The 20,874-nt window shown below is 51.2% G+C and overlaps 2 protein-coding genes across 4 annotated transcripts in view; one reads left to right on the forward strand and one right to left on the reverse strand.

Annotated features, from left to right (window-relative positions):
- Positions 1-93: 93 nt before the first annotated feature.
- On the forward strand, positions 94-8,515 carry rab1ba (zRAB1B, member RAS oncogene family a). Its single transcript, XM_056443327.1, has 6 exons — positions 94-629; positions 4,480-4,552; positions 4,645-4,740; positions 6,454-6,549; positions 6,646-6,777; positions 7,607-8,515. Exons 1-6 carry the CDS (start codon positions 616-618, stop codon positions 7,799-7,801), a joined length of 606 nt encoding a protein of 201 aa, XP_056299302.1. The 5' UTR covers positions 94-615; the 3' UTR covers positions 7,802-8,515.
- A 3,294-nt stretch (positions 8,516-11,809) lies between these two features.
- peli3 (pellino E3 ubiquitin protein ligase family member 3) overlaps positions 11,810-20,874 on the reverse strand; it is a 40,854-nt gene continuing 31,789 nt past the window's right edge. For all 3 annotated transcript variants that reach the window (XM_056443326.1, XM_056443324.1, XM_056443325.1), the window contains exons 6-7: positions 13,938-14,126; positions 11,810-12,543 (exon numbers count right to left, since the gene is read on the reverse strand). In XM_056443326.1, coding sequence (XP_056299301.1) covers positions 11,944-12,543; positions 13,938-14,126 — 789 coding nt within the window. In that variant the 3' untranslated portion in view covers positions 11,810-11,943. The remainder of the gene's footprint in view (positions 12,544-13,937; positions 14,127-20,874) is intronic.

Genomic DNA, 20,874 nt, shown 5'->3' on the forward strand with positions numbered 1-20,874 from the left:
AACAATGTTCACATTGTACACTGATTCTTATGAGAGGGATGGATTGCAATCCAGCATAACGGAGCTCGTTTGACATTTAATTTTACATTTTGTAAATTTTATTTGATTTTGAATACAATACATCGATGAACATCTTGCCTCATAGATATTGAGTTGACCTTTGTTAAGTATATTTGAACCTCTAGCCGTGAAACACTGCATCCTGTGGTCCCAATGACTGCATGCTACACGACGTCAGACTGTTTTTAACCAACTTGGTATGATAAACTACAACTCCCAGAACCCCCTGCGCCGTGGCTCCGGCCTGGTTTCTGAGAGTAGCGACACGTCACCTCACGTCATTACCGCACCTGCGCAGCCATCTTGAGCCGCTCGCGACCAACGGACACGGAGAGGGAGAAGAACGAGGAGTAAGAACAGCCCGAGGAGCAGGGACATGTCCGCCGGAACCAAGGACGTATGAAACGGGAGAGGTCGAGCACGGAGCCGCGATAACGGGACCGGAACGGAGACGGTAACACAGCCACCCAAGTGCATCGGACACCCGGACCGACCAGTCATCTTTTTTCCGCCGGAGTAGGAAGACGAGTCGAGAGAACCATCCAGACTGAAGCCATGAATCCCGAATAGTGAGTCCCGTGCTGCGTGACTCCGTTGGGGCCTCTCCGTGTGTCGGTTTCCGGTATGAATAATGCAGCGATGTGTGTCGTTACGTGGCTCGTGTTAGCTCCCGGGAACCGGGAACAGGGCGCGGACGCGGCGCAGCGGGCTTTCTAGGAACAACGCCAGCTGACTGGGTTCTTTTCTTCGCGCGTGCCTCAACCCGTGGGAGGCGACCCTTCCCCGGGACGAGGACACGAGCAGCGCGCTGTGGGGACCCAGCGAAGCGGCTCCCGGTGCTCGGGTCAGCCCCGGGGCTGAAGAGCTCCTCGCGCTGCATGACGTCCCTGCGTCGGTGCTCGTACCATCGACACCGGGCGGGACGTCACGGCACGTCCACCGTGGGCCGGTAACGGTGCTCTAAATTCGCCATAGGTGCGTTTTCGGTTTCTACTTCGGGACCATTTTCAGTTCCTAGAAATGGCTTCCGGTTTACTAGAAGGCTTTAAGGTCGCGAGCGCACTGACCGTCGGCACGTCACGTGTCAGCCAACTTCTTTATGTCTGTACAACCAAGTTGTCCCTGATGAGTGTGTGCTACTTTAGGGGGTACGATACTCCACTGCCACGCTCATCTGGCGGTCTATGGCCTCGTGATAGACGGGTACGGCTACGGCTACAGGTACGGCTACAGGTACGGCTACAGGTACGGCTACAGGTACGGCTACAGGTACGGCGAATATTTGACGGCCGCCCTGAAACGAGCGGACCCCCGCTTGTCGCTAGTCGGTCCTGCTGCTGGTCCCGGAGCCGCAGCAGAGACTCCCCTCTGAGCAGACAACCGTTGTCTCCGTGTTTACTCTGTAACCTCTGGTTCACAGCGCCTGCTCCTGCACACGGGGTCCTAGGAGACACTGCTTCACCTAGGAGACACTGCTTCACCTAGGAGACACTGCTTCACCTAGGAGACACTGCTTCACCTAGGAGACACTGCTTCACCTAGGAGACACCTGCTTCACCTAGGAGACACTGCTTCACCTAGGAGACACTGCTTCACCTAGGAGACACTGCTTCACCTAGGAGACACTGCTTCACCTAGGAGACACCTGCTTCACCTAGGAGACACTGCTTCACCTAGGAGACACTGCTTCACCTAGGAGACACTGCTTCACCTAGGAGACACCTGCTTCACCTAGGAGACACCTGCTTCACCTAGGAGACACTGCTTCACCTAGGAGACACCTGCTTCACCTAGGAGACACTGCTTCACCTAGGAGACACTGCTTCACATAGGAGACACCTGCTTCACATAGGAGACACCTGCTTCACCTAGGAGACACTGCTTCACCTAGGAGACACTGCTTCACCTAGGAGACACCTGCTTCACCTAGGAGACACTGCTTCACCTAGGAGACACTGCTTCACCTAGGAGACACTGCTTCACCTAGGAGACACTGCTTCACCTAGGAGACACTGCTTCACCTAGGAGACACCTCTTCACCTAGGAGACACTGCTTCACCTAGGAGACACCTGCTTCACCTAGGAGACACTGCTTCACCGAGGAGACACCTGCTTCACCTAGGAGACACCTGCTTCACCTAGGAGACACCTGCTTCACCTAGGAGACACCTGCTTCACCTAGGAGACACCTGCTTCACCTAGGAGACACTGCTTCACCTAGGAGACACCCGCTTCACCTAGGAGACACTGCTTCACCTAGGAGACACCCGCTTCACCTAGGAGACACTGCTTCACCTAGGAGACACCTGCTTCACCTAGGAGACACTGCTTCACCTAGGAGACACCCGCTTCACCTAGGAGACACTGCTTCACCTAGGAGACACTGCTTCACCTAGGAGACACTGCTTCACCTAGGAGACACTGCTTCACCTAGGAGACACCTGCTTCACCTAGGAGACACCTGCTTCACATAGGAGACACCTGCTTCACCTAGGAGACACTGCTTCACCTAGGAGACACTGCTTCACCTAGGAGACACTGCTTCACCTAGGAGACACTGCTTCACCTAGGAGACACTGCTTCACCTAGGAGACACTGCTTCACCTAGGAGACACCTGCTTCACCTAGGAGACACCTGCTTCACCTAGGAGACACCCGCTTCACCTAGGAGACACTGCTTCACCTAGGAGACACCTGCTTCACCTAGGAGACACCTGCTTCACCTAGGAGACACTGCTTCACCTAGGAGACACCTGCTTCACCTAGGAGACACCTGCTTCACCTAGGAGACACCTGCTTCACCTTGGAGACACCTGCTTCACCTTGGAGACACCTGCTTCACCTTGGAGACACCTGCTTCACCTTGGAGACACTGCTTCATCTAGGAGACACCCGCTTCACATAGGAGACACCCGCTTCACCTAGGAGACACTGCTTCACCTAGGAGACACTGCTTCACCTAGGAGACACTGCTTCACCTAGGAGACACTGCTTCACCTAGGAGACACCTGCTTCACCTAGGAGACACCTGCTTCACCTAGGAGACACTGCTTCACCTAGGAGACACTGCTTCACATAGGAGACACTGCTTCACATAGGAGACACTGCTTCACATAGGAGACACTGCTTCACCTAGGAGACACTGCTTCACCTAGGAGACACTGCTTCACCTAGGAGACACTGCTTCACCTAGGAGACACTGCTTCACCTAGGAGACACTGCTTCACCTAGGAGACACCTGCTTCACCTAGGAGACACCTGCTTCACCTAGGAGACACTGCTTCACCTAGGAGACACCTGCTTCACCTAGGAGACACCTGCTTCACATAGGAGACACCTGCTTCACCTAGGAGACACCTGCTTCACCTAGGAGACACCTGCTTCACCTAGGAGACACCTGCTTCACCTAGGAGACACCTGCTTCACCTAGGAGACACCCGCTTCATCTAGGAGACACTGCTTCACATAGGAGACACCCGCTTCACCTAGGAGACACCCGCTTCATCTAGGAGACACCCGCTTCACCTAGGAGACAGTAGATGACCAGAGGGCTGTTGCCGTGACGATCTGGAGTAGTCCACATGCCGAGCTGTGGCTCCGGGCCTCTGGTCTTCAGCTGCTTCACCGAGTGGGACCACAATCGGCTGGTTTCACATCTCAGATTGTTTCAAAGATAATTCTGCTCATCAAATGAAACGGTCCTTCAGCACCGCCGTGTTTGGTCACCGTATATTTTGAGTAATTAGGATACATCAGCTTAATAACGAAAATGTGACCTGTTAATTTAAATGTAAGTGGTCGCCATCAGGACTTTAAAAGGGTTTTATTTAAAGAAAAGAAAGTTGGAAAAACCTATTAGTAGTCCTCAAAGTACGGAATTTAATAATCAATAAAAATTGCAGGTGATACAGTGCCTTACTTATTAATAGTTACTACTTACCTGCCTCTTCACATCACTGAGTGAGAGTATCCAGGGCTGTGCCCTTCAGGTGGTCTTTCAGAGCTTGTTGACATGACCTCTGCTGATTGCGGTCAGGCTGTGACACAGGAGCAGCAGCGGTGTTGGGCCTCTATGTGCCGGTGTAGTCCTCCTGTGGTTGGGTGGGGGGGCGACGGGGATTGTAGTCCCATCATGTCAGAGTGTCTGTACTTGGACGGAGTTTCCCAGCTCAACAGAAAACCAACGTTTATATTCCTAGAAAGATGTTAATTCGTTCCAACGCTGAAAAATAGTCTCATAAATGCACAAGTTCCTCCTGTTCGAGTTACAATGGCTCAAACCTTCCTGGACCAGCTGGTCCAGGAGGACCGGGCCCCTCTGGACCAGCTGGTCCAGGAGGACCGGGGCCCCTCTGGACCAGCTGGTCCAGGAGGACCGGGGCCTCTGTGCTCCTGTGCTAACCTTGCTTCCTCTCTCAGTGACTACCTGTTCAAGCTGCTGCTCATCGGAGACTCTGGAGTGGGGAAGTCCTGCCTCCTGCTCCGCTTTGCCGTAAGTAGCTCCGCCTCCCGAAGCTCCGCCTCCCAACGCGTGTGTGTCCGCCCTCTAAGTGTCCCCCACCTCCACTTGTGTTCCCTCTGCAGGACGACACCTACACAGAGAGCTACATCAGCACCATCGGAGTGGACTTCAAGATCCGCACCATCGAGCTGGACGGCAAGACCATCAAGCTGCAGATTGTGAGCACGCACACACACACACACACACACACACACACACACCTGGTGTGTACCGCGGTGCTTTCTGTGTGAGGGGGCGGGGCAAACGCACTAAAGCCTCTCACTCCGTGGCGTTCATCCGGAGCTCGGCGGCTCGATCGACTGCCGGCTTGCTCGCTGTGGACGTTCCGTATCCTAGCAACCAGACGACCCAAAACTCTGCGGAGGAGAAGCACCCGGCAAAGTGTTCACCTGGGAAAAGAGAAACACTCTGACCCGATACGTCATCTACCTGCAGATATGCAGCCGTGTAGAAACATAACAGAAGAAGCTTTAAGGCCGCGGTACTGGTTCTGTGTTCCATTGCATTCTCAAACTGGTACTGGTGTACTGGGAGTACTGGTACTTCAGGGGAACTAAGAGCCGGTTCTCCTCTACGGGTCGTGGTCAGTGACCCAGGGGACCCCATGGGGGGGGAAGCGGTCTCCTGTGAGCCTGCTGGAAGGTTCTCCTCATGCTCCTCCTCATGCTCCTCCTCATGCTCCTCCTCTTGCTCCTCCTCTTGCTCCTCCTCTTGCTCCTCCTCATGCTCCTCCTCTTGCTCCTCCTTTTGCTCCTCCTTTTGCTCCTCCTCTTGCTCCTCCTCTTGCTCCTCCTCTTGCTCCTCCTCTTGCTCCTCCTCTTGCTCCTGCTCATGCTCCTCCTCATGCTCCTCTTCTTGCTCAACCTCATGTTCCTCCTCATGCTCCTCCTCTTGCTCCTCCTCATGCTCCTCCTCTTGCTCCTCCTCTTGCTCCTCCTCTTGTTCCTCCTCTTGCTCCTCCTCTTGCTCCTCCTCTTGCTCCTCCTCATGCTCCACCTCATGTTCCTCCTCATGCTCCTCCTCTTGCTCCTCCCCATGCTCCTCCTCTTGCTCCTCCTCATGCTCCTCCTCATGCTCCTCCTCATGCTCCTCCTCATGTTCCTGCTCATGTTCCTCCTCATGCTCCTCTTCTTGCTCAACCTCATGTTCCTCCTCATGCTCCTCCTCTTGCTCCTCCTCATGCTCCTCCTCATGCTCAACCTCATGCTCAACCTCATGCTCAACCTCATGCTCAACCTCTTGCTCCTCCTCTTGCTCCTCCTCTTGCTCCTCCTTTTGCTCCTCCTTTTGCTCCTCCTCTTGCTCCTCCTCTTGCTCCTCATGCGCCTCCTCTTGCGCCTCCTCTTGCTCCTCCTCTTGTTCCTCCTCATGCTCCTCCTCTTGCTGCTCCTCATGCTCCTCCTCTTGCTGCTCCTCTTGCTCCTCCTCTTGTTCCTCCTCTTGTTCCTCCTCATGCTCCTCCTCTTGCTCCTCCTCATGTTCCTGCTCATGTTCCTCCTCATGCGCCTCTTCTTGCTCAACCTCATGTTCCTCCTCATGCTCCTCCTCATGCTCCTCCTCTTGCTCCTCCTCTTGCTCCTCTTCTTGCTCCTCCTCATGCTCAACCTCATGCTCAACCTCATGCTCAACCTCATGTTCCTCCTCTTGCTCCTCCTCTTGCTCCTCCTCTTGCTCCTCCACATGTTCCTCCTCATGCTCCTCCTCATGCTCCTCCTCATGCTCCTCCACATGTTCCTCCTCTTGCTCCTCTTCTTGCTCCTCCTCATGCTCAACCTCATGCTCCTCCTCCCGGTGCTCCAGTCACTCTGCAGCGGTTTATTCACATGTGTTTCCCGTGTGTTCTCCTCCTCCTCCTCCTCCTCCTCTCTCAGTGGGACACTGCCGGTCAGGAGAGGTTTCGCACCATCACCTCCAGCTACTACCGCGGAGCCCATGGCATCATCGTGGTGTACGACGTGACGGACCAGGTGGGTCGGAGGAGGAGGAGGAGGAGGAGGGCACTGGTGGTATATTTCTCCCCCCCCCTGTATCAATGAACTGACCCTCCTCCTCCTCCTCCTCAGGAGTCCTACAACAACGTGAAGCAGTGGCTCCAGGAAATCAACCGCTACGCCAGTGAGAACGTCAACAAGCTGCTGGTGGGCAACAAGTGTGACCTCACCACCAAGAAGGTGGTGGACTACACCACGGCCAAGGTGAGCTGCTCCGCCCTCTGACCACACGCACATTACACGATGCCTCTGGTCTTTCACAATAAGCCCACGAAGAAAAATATGTATTATGCTAATTGTCACAGGTCTTATAATGTGACATTTATTTGTTATTAACAACAATCTGAAAACTGCCAATAATATGTATTCTTGAAGGTTCTTTATTATAATGTCTATATTGAATTCTACCCGAGTTCGTTTTTCTCCTAAGATGTTATTTCTTACTGAACCCTTTTTCTTTAACGATGGAGGTTTACTTTGATGTTTTTTAGCGCTTCGTCTCTGATGCTCAGGAAGTTATTCATATTGTATAAATGTAGTTGGACTGCTGAGTCACGACCCTCGGGTCAGTGTGGATTTTTAATTATGAATTCATCTTTCCCAGTGTGAATATCTGTTGTATTGGAAGTTTAAATGTGTGAATGAGGATGATGAGATGTGCTTTATCTCTCACAAGGTAAATATATATCCAGCTTGTGTTTTAGGGCTAAATTGCCGTCTGAATCGGGCCATGATGAGCGAGTAGTAAATAAATAGACCATGGAACTCCAACGCTCATCTTTAGCTTTACAAGCTTTTAAAAATGAGGCTTTCCCTCTCACGGGAACCTTTGGTGATGCAAAGAGACAAAAGTATTAAAAATATCCTGAAACAAACATGTCTTCAGCTCCCGTCTAGAAGAAGACGCCCGAAGGTTCTTAAAGTGACCGAGCGTGAAGCACGATGTGTTCTCATAGTGGTGGAGCAGCAGCCTCTGAGCCCTGACCTCTGAGCCCTGACCTCTGAGCCCTGACCTCTCTCCTTCCCGCCTCAGGAGTTCGCCGACTCCCTGGCGATCCCCTTCCTGGAGACGAGCGCCAAGAACGCCACCAACGTGGAGCAGGCCTTCATGACCATGGCCGCGGAGATCAAGAAGCGCATGGGCCCGGGGGCCACGGCCGGCGGGGACAAGCCCAACCTGAAGATCGAGAGCACCCCGGTCCGGCAGTCCGGGGGGGGGTGCTGTTAAGAGACCCCCCCCCCCACACACACACACACCACCACCCTCCACTGAATTCTCCCTTTCTGTGTTCCCACCTTTACACCACCCGGTCACCAGACCCCCCCTCACCCCCCCCCCCCCCCCACCAGGAGACCCCGTGGCGGTCAGGTTCATGTCGGGCATCAAACAGCCGAGAGGGAACGCCGTGAGGCGGGGACAGATGCTGAGGCCACGCCCACTGTCTGCCAAGAGGACAGGAAGAAATGACGGGGGGGGGGGGGGGGATTCAGATTGGAATGGAGCCGGTGGAAGATTAGATTTCTATTGAGCTTATCTCTACACACACACACACACACACACACACACACACTCCCATACATATATATATACACACACAAACACATTTTGCAGTGTGCTGGAGTCGCACACTGTAGGAAATGTGTGTCTCTCCCCCCCCCTTTTTTTGTTTGGTTTGGACCTGTGATGACATCGCACACAGGAGACAGCCTGTAGGGTGGGGGTGGGGTCATGAGGTCACCATGTCGTCTCCATTTCATCCACAAAGAAAGCAACCTGAGAAAATGCTGTAACATTTAACTCAGACACTTCCTGGACCAACACTAAAGATTATAGATGGCGTGTGTGTGTCTCTCTGTGTGTGTGTGTGTGTGTGTGTCACTCTGTCTAACTTAAGTGAAACTATTGGTAAAAGTATGCATTAATCTTACAAATTACTTTTTATTATTGTGGTTTTATTGTTTTGCTTTTTGTTTAGTTTTTTTGCAACTTTTCCAATAACCAAGATCTCTACTCCACACACACAGAGCGTCGTGAAGCTGGGGGGGAGATGGTGTGTGTGTGTGTGTGTGTGTGTGTGTGTGTGTGTGTGTGTGTGTGTGTGTGTGTGTGTGTGTGTGTGTGTGTGTGTGTGTGTGTGTGTGTGTGTGTGTGTGTGTGTGTGTGTGTGTGTGTGTGTGTGTGTGTGTGTGTGTGTGTGTGTGTGTGTGTGTGTGTGTGTGTGTGTGTGTGTGTGTGTGTGTGTTCCCTCATCGTCTGAGTCGGATGCTTCTTCTTGGTTTTCTTCACTCTAACATCTCTTGAGGTCCAGCTCTCTCCCCGCGCTCATCGGCAGATAATGTTGCTTCACTCGAGCGGTTTGGGCATGGGGCCGCGTGGTTGCCGTGGCGACGGTGAGAATGGCCTTGCTTTTTACGTGCCTGGAGCTCAAAGCTGTGTCGGGTCTCAGCCCGACCTCCAGGGGAACCCGGAGGAATGAGAGAAGGACCCAGAGGGCCTCCACGCCCAAAAGGGTTCTGTTGGGCCTCTACGCCCAAAATGGTTCTGTTGGGCCTCCACGCCCAAAAGGGTTCTGTTGGGCCTCCACGACCAAAAGGGTTCTGTTGGGCCTCTACGCCCAAAAGGGTTCTGTTGGGCCTCAACGCCCAAAAGGGTTCTGTTGGGCCTCAATGCCCAAAAGGGTTCTGTTGGGCCTCCACGCCCAAAAGGGTTCTGTTGGGCCTCGTGTGTCTGAGCCTGTAGTTTGAGTTTCATCACCTGTGTTGTGTTCAGGGGGCGTGGGGCATTCCGGAGGTCCAGGGACTGACTGGTCTTGTGTTTGCTGACTGGATATGAACTCCCACCTCTGGCCCCCCCCCCCTCCTTCCAGCCAACCGTGTGTCACTGCTCCTCAAGCTCCGCCCCCTTGCTCGGCTTAGGTTCTCTGCAAGAAAAAGCCTGAGACCTGCAAGTCTACATCAACAGCCCCGCCCCCCGTGTGGGTGTGTGAGTGTGTGTGTCTCTGTGTGTGAGTGTGTGACATTCCTGAGCTCTGGACACATGTTGGCATCACACCAGTCTCTCTTGAGTAGATTCAAAACAAACAAGCAAGCATTTGAAACTCAAGACACACACACACACACACACACACGGGTGTTTTGGGGTTTGATGACTGATTTTTTTCCCTTTTATTTTTAAAAACAAATCTTTGTTCCATCCAGTCTTGATATCCTGTTGATTTTATTGTATTCAATGAATCCTGCTGCTGTGTTGGAGGGGCTGTGAGGGGCGGGGCCTCCCGTGGGGGCGGGGTCAAAGACACACTAGCAGTGCTTCTGAATGTGATGGTGATGAAACGACACCTGACTGTCTTCTTGTGGTCTGGATGAAGGGTTGTCCTCGTGGTCGGCTCACGCCGGCCTCTCATTGGCTGAACCTCACCAGCTGGAGTGGCCGTGTCGGTCTTCTGCTCGGCTCCCGGCCGACTCATCATGTTGTTCTTTCTGTACATATTATAAATATACGATATATAATAAAATGATGAAAAAGATCAACGTCACACGAGAGCTGCTCTGGCTTTGTTTGTAACGTGTTCTCCCCCCTGAGGGGATTCCTTCAGAATGCTCTAACGTCCACCTGGAGGTCACATGTCATGACTAAAGGGTTAAGCATAATATGTGAATCAGGACAATTTCACTGAAATGGATAAAAAGATCAAATGCTGGACGGACACGGATGTAAACTGCAACTACTGTATTTGTGTATATAATATATATTATACATAATATATATTCTGTATAATATATATTATATAATATAAATTTAAATATATTAATATATATCTATCATATATAATATATACATCATATATGATATATTGTGTGTTTATATATTAATAAAGGATTTGTATGGCCTCCTGAGAGGTACGTCCATGTTCTGTATACAGTCTGACCCCACGAGGTCGAGGTCACGTGTGTTCACTGGCCAATCAAGAAGCACCGTACCGCTACCATTGGCTGTGGGCGTGGTTATAAAATGCTTCATCGGCATCAATGTGTAAGTCCGATGGGTCGTAAACTGATGACAGCATAATTCATATGGGATGTTTGTCACACACACACACACACTGAGGTCCACCGGAGCCCCACAGGAAGCATCCCTCACCCCAGCTACCATAGTGTAGATGTCCTCTGACTGCCTGTCACACACACACACACACATACAGACACAGGTCAAATGAAGTGACCCTTTGAGGTTGTTGTTCTGTCACCGATATAAACAACAAGCCTGCTGTGGGTGTCATGGCCGCTGCCCTCTGCATCGTGACCTTTGCAGCAGATATCATGAGCGATGAGCTCATATCTATGAACTCTGCGTGGTCTCGTCCTCATGTTGGTTTCCTCCTTTGAGCCTCGTTTCATTTCTTTGCCGTCCAGGTAAATGTGTTTTACATGTATTTATTTTCTTTGGTTTATTCGTCGCTGCACATTAATAAAACATTTCTGTTAATGTGCCAGAGTTATGAGCCAAGAGGAGACGTTTCATCTGGAGTCCTGAGAGGCAAAAACAACTAAGAACACAACATGGCATTTACAAGGTGTGTACAAGGATGCACAAACAGAGTGAGAATAGAGAAGATACTCTGAGACGTCGTCAACAAGACAAGAAGAAAACAACTTCAGAGAAGGGAGAATCAAAACATCACGTCAGACTCGGAACATAAAAACATGCAGAGAAAATTAAATATATAACAAACACTACCGTACAAAAGTTAGGAGTCACGTAGAAATGTCCTTATTGTTCAAAGCACTGTTTTTCCAATGAAGATACATTAAATGAATCATAAACTCTCTACATGTTAATGTGTAGATGACTATTCTCTGGTGTTAATGAAGTCTCTACAGAGGTGTGTAGAGGCCCATCTCCAGTGTTCTAGTGGTACATTGTGTTATCGCCTGAGAAGACTAACAGAGGGGGAGAAAACCCTTTATACCCTTTTGATGTGAGCGCAGCTGAAAACAGTTATGCTGGTTAAGCTATAAAACTGGCCTTCCTTTGAGCCACAAGAAGAACTACATTAATATTTACAATAAAAATCATTATTTATAACCTTGTCAAAGTCTTGACTAGATTTTGTATTCATTTGGTTTATAAAAGTGAGTTTTCATGGAAACAGATTATCTGGTGACCTGTGAGCGCTCGTGTTCGTGCAAAATGAAGCGTGACTCACGGAGAGGACAAAAGGTCGCTGGACGCCGGTTTCATTTCAACACCATTTATTTACACGTTATTCCCGTACAGCGCTCTCCTCCCGGCTTCACCACGCCGGCGCTCCTCCTCCCTGCCGCCAGTGTTCAGCGTGTTGGAGCACGCGCCTCCACCTCCTCCGCCCCTCAGTCCACGGGCCCTTGGAAGATGAGTTTGATGTGGCCCTGCTCGCCCGTCAGCCAGGTGCCGCAGAAGGGGCAGGCGGCGTGGAAGGCGTGGGTGCCGTGGGGCAGCGGGATCTGGCTCCAGCCCACCACTGTCTTTTCTGAGCACACGTGGCCACAGGGGCAGAAGGCGTGAGTCGGGGGCCCGGCGTCCAGGTACAGCCCCCCCTCGCAGCCCAGCCACAGCGGCACGTAGGGGCCCACTCGCCGGCACATGGGGCACTCCCGCTCCCCAGTGCTGGCCGGCGCCGTGCCCGCGGGGCCCCCGGGGCCCTTGTCCTTGCGGTAGCCCCAGTTGTGGTAGCCGTGCACGTGGCCGCAGTTGACGTAGACCCAGGGCTGCTTCTTGTCCACGATCTCGCGCTGGGCCAGACTCGGGAAGGCCAGCGTGTTGAAGCCCACGGGGCACTGGGGCCGGGCGGCGTTCAGCTCCTGGCGGAGGGACTCCAGCTGTTTGAGGGTGGGGGTGTGGCGCAGGCCGGCAGGGGTCCTCCAGAGCAGCGTGGCCCCGCACAGGTCGATCAGGGAGCCGTCCTGGAGGGTGTTGGACTCGTTCTCCACCTGGAGAGAGAAGAAGGCAACAGGAGTCGTTCCCCTCCGTACCACAAGGTGGCGCCGTGCTGCACGGGTTCCGGCTCAGACTGGTGAGGCTTCCCTCAGAGCATCAGCGTCTCATGTACAGGTAACAGTGGGATCCTGGACTCAGGGTTCATACACATGCTGACCAATGGGTCTCCAGGACCAAACATTTTGTGAAATCTCGTTGGAAACATGAAAAGGGAGAACATGTCGTATTTAAACTAACAATGAGTACTTTTCCAGACGTCACAGTCACGTCTGGGAATGTGTGGCCAAAGTGTGGATCGGGAGGTTCACACTAACGGGGAAAAGGGACGAGACTCCACAGCAACTTCATTTCCTATATTCTTTTAAATAATGCTCAGCAAGTCTTTTAAAGGCCCGTGACGGGATGGTGCTGTCCAGCCAAACGTGTGCACCTGGGCAGTTTAATCTGGGGCATGGATATGTCATGTATTAGTGTTATTAATGTATTCATGTTATATGAATGAGACCCTACATATGCACAGTAATGCTCTTGAGTGTAATATGATGAATGTGAAACGTCTTCCTCACACTCAGATATTTTCTCTCGTTTCTTTATTTGATTTATTTCTGCTGCACTTTGGCGTGACCTTTTCCTCCAGGACTGTCATTTGGTGCATTTACATTGGAATTTAAAGTGTTCATCAATGTTCCCTCTCCAACAAATAACAACTTGTAACTCGAGGCAGTTGCGTTCTGCAGTACCAGGATGTTCACTCTACGTGACATTGAGGAACCCGTTCACTTCAGGGGTCAAGTCAAGGTCAGTGACCTCAAACTTTGTGACCTTATCAGGGTAAAACCCGGGACTCATTTCCCCATCAGCCCCTGTAAGAGCCACAAGGGTATTATTAGATAAATCAGAATTTCAGAAAAGTTTATAATTTACTTTCTGAATTACGGAATAATTAATGTTAATGACAGCCGCTCCCTGGACGTGGATGTAATGACGTCATGACAGCAGCAGGTGGATCGTAACGAGCTGCATGAAGCACGAGAGCACATCGTTTTATACCGTAACATATCGTAAGATATCGTAAGATAACGTAACATAATGTAACATATCGTAAAATACGAAACAAATTGTAACATACCATAAGATAGCATAAGATAATGTAAAATAATGTAACATATCATAACATACGAAACATAGCTTAACATACTGTAACATATCGTAACATATCTTAAGATAGCGTAACATACCGTCAGATAACGTAACATACCGTAACATACGAAACATAGCGTAAGATAATGTAACATACGTAACATAGCGTAAGATAATGTAACATACGTAACATAATGTAACATACGAAATATATCGTAAGATAGCGAAACATTTGCCCCCCCCTCACCAGTTTGCCCCTCTGCTGGGCCGAGCGTGTCTCCCTCAGGGCGAACACGTTCCCACACACGGAGATCTCCCTCCAGACGCCGGGCGCCGGCTCCGACACAAACTCCCCGGCCGGGTGCATCACCAGCACGCCGTTGGTGGTCAGGCCGTCCATCAGCCCGTCAGACGTCCGCCACTTGGCGGCGCGCTCCTGACACACACACACACACACACACACACACACACACACACACACACACACACACACACACACACACACACACACACACACACACACACACACACACACACACACACACACACACACACACACACACACACACACACACACACACACACACACACACACACACACACACACACACACACACAGGTTAGAGGGATGCTGAGGAGGATGTCGGGGGAGGAGTGCTGGCGCGGCGTTTCTCTGTGAGAGCTATATTTAGCTCTCACAGGATCACCGCTGTGGCTTCAGAGAGCAGCGAGCGAGGGATGAAGAACCCCAACGAGCTCACATGGAGGTATAGAACCTTTGTGCATTCAAAGAAGAAGAAGGCTCTTAAAGGGCCACGCCCGCTGGAACAGAAACATGTCTGCAGATGAAGTTCTTTGTTCACTGTGTTCAACATTAATGTGTAAAAACCAGTAAGAGCCAGTGTTTAGCATTGAGGGGGGGGGCTATTAGCAGAAATAGAATATAACATTTATAACTATGTTTGAATTCACCTGAAACTAAGCATCCCTGTGTGTCCTTAGGGCGCCATGTTTCTACGGTAGCCCAGGTGGACCAACACTGGCCCATTAAAGCTCTTGTGTACACCGGCTCAGATGAGAGGTCTCTTGTAGACCAGATGAGAGGTCTCTTGTAGACTAGATGAGAGGTCTCTTGTAGACTAGATGAGAGGTCTCTTGTAGACCAGATGAGAGGTCTCTTGTAGACTAGATGAGAGGTCTCTTGTAGACTAGATGAGAGGTCTCTTGTAGACCAGATGAGAGGTCTCTTGTAGACTAGATGAGAGGTCTCTTGTAGACTAGATGAGAGGTCTCTTGTAGACTAGATGAGAGGTCTCTTGTAGACCAGATGAGAGGTCTCTTGTAGACCAGATGAGAGGTCTCTTGTAGACCAGATGAGAGGTCTCTTGTAGACCAGATGAGAGGTCTCTTGTAGACCAGATAAGAGGTCTCTTGAAGACCCGCTGAGAGGTCTCTTGTAGACCAGATAAGAGGTCTCTTGTAGACCAGATGAGAGGTCTCTTGTAGACCAGATGAGAGGTCTCTTGTAGACCCGCTGAGAGGTCTCTTGTAGACTAGATGAGAGGTCTCTTGTAGACTAGATGAGAGGTCTCTTGTAAACCAGATGAGAGGTCTCTTGTAGACTAGATGAGAGGTCTCTTGTAAACCAGATGAGAGGTCTCTTGTAGACTAGATGAGAGGTCTCTTGTAGACTAGATGAGAGGTCTCTTGCAGACCAGCTGAGAGGTCTCTTGTAGACCAGATAAGAGGTCTCTTGTAGACCAGATGAGAGGTCTCTTGTAAACCAGATGAAAGGGTCTCTTGTAGACCAGATAAGAGGTCTCTTGTAGACCAGATGAGAGGTCTCTTGTAGACCAGATGAGAGGTCTCTTGTAGACCAGATAAGAGGTCTCTTGAAGACCCGCTGAGAGGTCTCTTGTAAACCAGATGAGAGGTCTCTTGTAGACTAGATGAGAGGTCTCTTGTAGACCCGCTGAGAGGTCTCTTGTAGACCAGATAAGAGGTCTCTTGTAGACCCGCTGAGAAGTCTCTTGTAGACCAGATGAGAGGTCTCTTGTAAACCAGATGAGAGGTCTCTTGTAAACCAGATGAGAGGTCTCTTGTAGACCCGCTGAGAGGTCTCTTGTAGACCAGATGAGAGGTCTCTTGTAAACCAGATGAGAGGTCTCTTGTAGACTAGATGAGAGGTCTCTTGTAGACCCGCTGAGAGGTCTCTTGTAGACCAGATAAGAGGTCTCTTGTAGACCCGCTGAGAAGTCTCTTGTAGACCAGATGAGAGGTCTCTTGTAAACCAGATGAGAGGTCTCTTGTAAACCAGATGAGAGGTCTCTTGTAAACCAGATGAGAGGTCTCTTGTAGACCCGCTGAGAGGTCTCTTGTAGACCAGATGAGAGGTCTCTTGTAGACTAGATGAGAGGTCTCTTGTAGACCAGATGAGAGGTCTCTTGTAAACCAGATGAGAGGTCTCTTGGAGACCAGATGAGAGGTCTCTTGGAGACCAGATGAGAGGTCTCTTGTAGACCAGATAAGAGGTTTCTTGTAGACCAGCTGAGAGGTCTCTTGTAGACCAGATGAGAGGTCTCTTGTAGACCAGATGAGAGGTCTCTTGGAGACCAGATGAGAGGTCTCTTGTAGACCAGATGAGAGGTCTCTTGGAGACCAGATAAGAGGTCTCTTGTAGACCAGCTGAGAGGTCTCTTGTAGACCAGCTGAGAGGTCTCTTGTAGACCAGATAAGAGGTCTCTTGTAGACCAGCTGAGAGGTCTCTTGTAGACCAGATGAGAGGTCTCTTGTAGACCAGCTGAGAGGTCTCTTGTAGACCAGCTGAGAGGTCTCTTGTAGACCAGATGAGAGGTCTCTTGTAGACCAGCTGAGAGGTCTCTTGTAGACCAGCTGAGAGGTCTCTTGTAGACCAGATGAGAGGTCTCTTGTAGACCAGCTGAGAGGTCTCTTGTAGACCAGATGAGAGGTCTCTTGTAGACCAGCTGAGAGGTCTCTTGTAGACCAGATGAGAGGTCTCTTGTAGACCAGCTGAGAGGTCTCTTGTAGACCAGATAAGAGGTCTCTTGTAGACCAGATGAGAGGTCTCTTGTAGACCAGATGAGAGGTCTCTTGTAGACCAGATAAGAGGTCTCTTGGAGACCAGCTGAGAGGTCTCTTGTAGACCAGATGAGAGGTCTCTTGTAGACCAGCTGAGAGGTCTCTTGTAGACCAGCTGAGAGGTCTCTTGTAGACCAGATAAGAGGTCTCTTGGAGACCAGCTGAGAGGTCTCTTGTAGACCAGATAAGAGGTCTCTTGGAGACCAGATAAGAGGTCTCTTGTAGACCAGATGAGAGGTCTCTTGGAGACCAGATGAGAGGTCTCTTGTAGACCAGATGAGAGGTCTCTTGTAGACCAGATAAGAGGTCTCTTGGAGACCAGATGAGAGGTCTCTTGGAGACCAGATAAGAGGTCTCTTGGAGACCAGATGAGAGGTCTCTTGGAGACCAGCTCTGCTCTTCCCTTGAGCCTCTTTGGCTTGGAAACAGCGTTTACAATACAAGCTCATTGTTTCTGTGTTTTTATGCCCCCAGAGCTCCCAGATGGCCCAGAGTTCCCGTGTGGGTTCAGTCACCGTGATGCTCGTCAGCTTCTCTGAGCAGAACAAGCTGTGGTGAAGCCAGAGAGCTTCAGCTGCTCTGCAGCAGGCAGCAGACCGGCGGTTAGAGAGCAGTCACTCAGAGACACAGCTCTCTTTCTCAGGAGGAGGTGGAGACCAAACCAACACATGCTGTGTCCCCACTGGGCGGTGTCTTGATGTGTTTTATAACATGGGACAATATCTTAAACATGTCTTCCCTTGAAACGTTGCACAGGGTTCGACATGAATGTGTTCGATTGAACGTGATATTTCATTGGGGTGACAAGATAAATCTTGCCTATTTTAAGATGTAGCAGTAAAAACAAACTAAACCTGCTCAGCTGGTTAGTCGGAGTAGCAAACAATGTAATAACAGTGTAATAACAGTGTAATAAAAGCGTAATATCAGTGTAATAACAGTTTAAAAACAGCGAAATAACAGTGCAATACTGTTTTAGAAAGAAAAAGACTAATTTGAACTGTTGGGAAGAAGGTTTCCGACTATCTGACAAGCGTGTTGAGGACTTCAGAGAAACAAAAAAAAGGTCACAAATCAAATGCTCAGCATGCGTTTGTACCTGCATTCTCTCTCCTGACCACCAGGGGCCGACTCCTCTGGTTGTATAGAAGTCTATTCTTCATGTGTTAAAGCTGCGATGGCGCCGCGGACGGTCGCCTCGGTGTGTTGGTGCGCGATGTTTTTTGTTGTTTTCGTTTTAAATACTGTTTTCTGCTGGGATTCCCAGAGCTCTTTCACCAGAGAAGAGCTCTTGAACATCAGGGGAACAACTCCAGCGGATTTACTTCCAACTTTTTTAACTTCTGTGGAGTTACTGGACATTTTTGTGAAAGGTGTGCTCACCTTCGCCCACGCGGTGAGACGCCGGCGGAGAGGGAAACGCTCAGGGGCGCTTGTACGGCTACGGAAACGGGGATCTCGTACAGCGCTGCCGGGCATATTTCTCTCCAACGTCCGCTCACTGTGCAACAAACTGGACGAACTCCAGCTGCTGGTGGGGAGAGACAGAGACTTCTCCTCATCCTCCGTTCTGTGCTTCACGGAATCATGGCTTAGTGGCTCGATTCCAGACTCTGCGCTCCAGCTCGCTGGCTTCCAGCTGTTCCGAGCGGACCGGGTCACGGAGCTCTCCGGAAAAACAAAGGGTGGAGGAATCTGCTTTTACCTCAACAACGGCTGGTGCAACGACGTAACGGTGATCCTACAGCACTGTTCGCCGGACCTGGAATCTTTTATCATTCACTGCAAACCCTTCTACTCCCCACGTGAGTTCGCTTCATTCATCCTGGCCGGAGTTTACATGCCGCGGCAGGGGAACGTGCACGAGGCACAGCGGACCTCGCCGAACAGATACGGTGTGTGGAGCGGACCTTCCCGGACTCTTTAGTTATTGTACTGGGATTTTAACAAAGGAAACCTCAGCCACGAACTCCTAAATATAGACAGTTAATTAAATGCCCTACCAGAGAGAAGAGCATTCTGGACCACTGCTACACAACAATCAGCAGGGCCTATCACGCCGTCCCTCGAGCTGCACTGGGAAACTCTGACCACGTCATGGTTCATCTGATTCCTCATACAGGCAGAGACTAAAGCTCTGCAAACCTGTGGTGAGGAAGTTCAAGAAGTGGACCAGTGAGGCTCTGGAGGATCTACGGGCGTGCTTGGACTGTACTGACTGGGATGTCTTCAGGACTGCTACCAACAGCCTGGATGAGTACACAGAGGCTGTAACTTCCTACATCAGCTTCTGTGAGGACAGCTGTATTCCATCCAGCTCCAGGGTGAGTTATAACAACGACAAACCCTGGTTCACAGCGGAGCTCAGGAAGCTAAGACTGCAGAAGGACCAGGCATTCAGGAGTGGGGACAAGGACCTGTACACAGAGTCAAAATACAGGTTTAGCAAGGCGGTGAGAGATGCTAAACGACTGTACTCTGAGAAACTGCAACAGCAGCTCTCAGCAAACGACTCTGCTTCTGTCTGGAGAGGCTCAGGCAGATCACCAACTACAGGCCCAAATCACCCCACTCCATGAACAATGTGCTTCTGGCAGACGAGCTCAATGAGTTCTACTGCCGCTTTGAAAGACAATGGAGCAGTCCTGAGACAATCCCCACAGCCCCATCAACAAGCCACAGACCATCAGCCCACCCTCCCCAGCCCATCAGGGGCTCACACCTCTGGAGCACCCTCCATCAACTCAGCGACGCCTCGTCATCCTGGAGAGAGCGTCAACAGGCTGTTTAAAAGCAGAACCCCCAAAGCAGCGGGCCCGGACTCCGTCTCCCCTCCACCCTGAAGCACTGTGCTGACCAGCTGTCTCCGGTGTTCACCGACATCTTCAACACCTCCCTGGAGACATGCCACGTTCCAGCCTGCTTCAAGGCCTCCACCATCATCCCGTCCCCAAAAACCCAAGATCACAGGACTCAATGACTACAGGCCCGTCGCCTGACCTCTGTGGTCATGAAGTCCTTTGAACGCTTGGTCCTGTCACACCTTAAGACCATCACAGACCCACTCCTGGACCCCCTGCAGTTCGCCTACAGAGCCAACAGGTCTGCAGACGATGCAGTCAACATGGCCCTTCACTACATCCTCCAGCATCTGGACTCCCGAGGAACCTACGCCAGGATCCTGTTTGTGGACTTCAGCTCTGCCTTCAATACAATCATCCCGTCCCTGCTGCAGGACAAGCTCTCCCAGCTGCACGTGCCCGACTCCACCTGCAGGTGGATCACAGACTTCCTGACCGACAGGAAGCAGCACGTGAGGCTGGGGAAACACGTCTCAGGCTCCCGGACCACCAGCACGGGTTCCCCAAGGCTGTGTTCTCTCCCTCTGCTGTTCTCCCTGTACACCAACAGCTGCACCTCCAGTCACCAGTCCGTCAAGCTCCTAAAGTTCGCGGATGACACCACCCTCATTGGACTCATCTCTGGTGGGGACGAGACCGCCTACAGGTGGGAGACTGACCACCTGGTGACCTGGTGCAGCCAGAACAACCTGGAGCTCAACGCTCTGAAGACAGTGGAGATGGTTGTGGATTTCAGGAGGAATGCAGCCCCACCCGCCTCTCATCCTGTGTGACTCCCCCGCCGACGCTGTGGAGTCCTACCGCTTCCTGGGCTCCATCATCTCCCAGGACCTCAAGTGGGAGCTGAACATCGGCTCCATCTCCAAGAAGGCCCAGCAGAGGATGTTCTTCCTGAGGCAGCTGAGGAAATTCAACCTGCCAGGGAAGATGATGGTACAGTTCTACACGGCCATCGTTGAGTCCATCATCTGCTCCTCCATCACCGCCTGGCACCCTGCAGCCACAGCCAAAGACAAGCGCAGGCTGCAGAGCATCATCCGCCGGCCGAGAGGGTTATCGGCTGCAATCTGCCTTCCTCCAGGTCCTGTTCACTTCCAGGTCACTGAAGCGGGCCAGAAAGATTGTCGCGACCCTCCCACCCTGGACACTCCTGTTCGAGTCCCTCCTCGGGAGGAGGCTGCGTCCATCATGACTAAGTCCACCCGCCACAACAAAAGCTTTTTC

Source organism: Pseudoliparis swirei, chromosome 21 (assembly GCF_029220125.1).
Source record: "Pseudoliparis swirei isolate HS2019 ecotype Mariana Trench chromosome 21, NWPU_hadal_v1, whole genome shotgun sequence".
NCBI lineage: Eukaryota > Metazoa > Chordata > Actinopteri > Perciformes > Liparidae > Pseudoliparis > Pseudoliparis swirei.

Bases quoted from the DNA above. Each gene is read 5' to 3' on its own strand.
- rab1ba (XM_056443327.1), top strand. The intron at 4,553-4,644 runs GTAAGTAGCTCC...TTCCCTCTGCAG, and splicing joins GCCTCCTGCTCCGCTTTGCC to GACGACACCTACACAGAGAG. The intron at 4,741-6,453 runs GTGAGCACGCAC...CTCCTCTCTCAG, and splicing joins AGACCATCAAGCTGCAGATT to TGGGACACTGCCGGTCAGGA.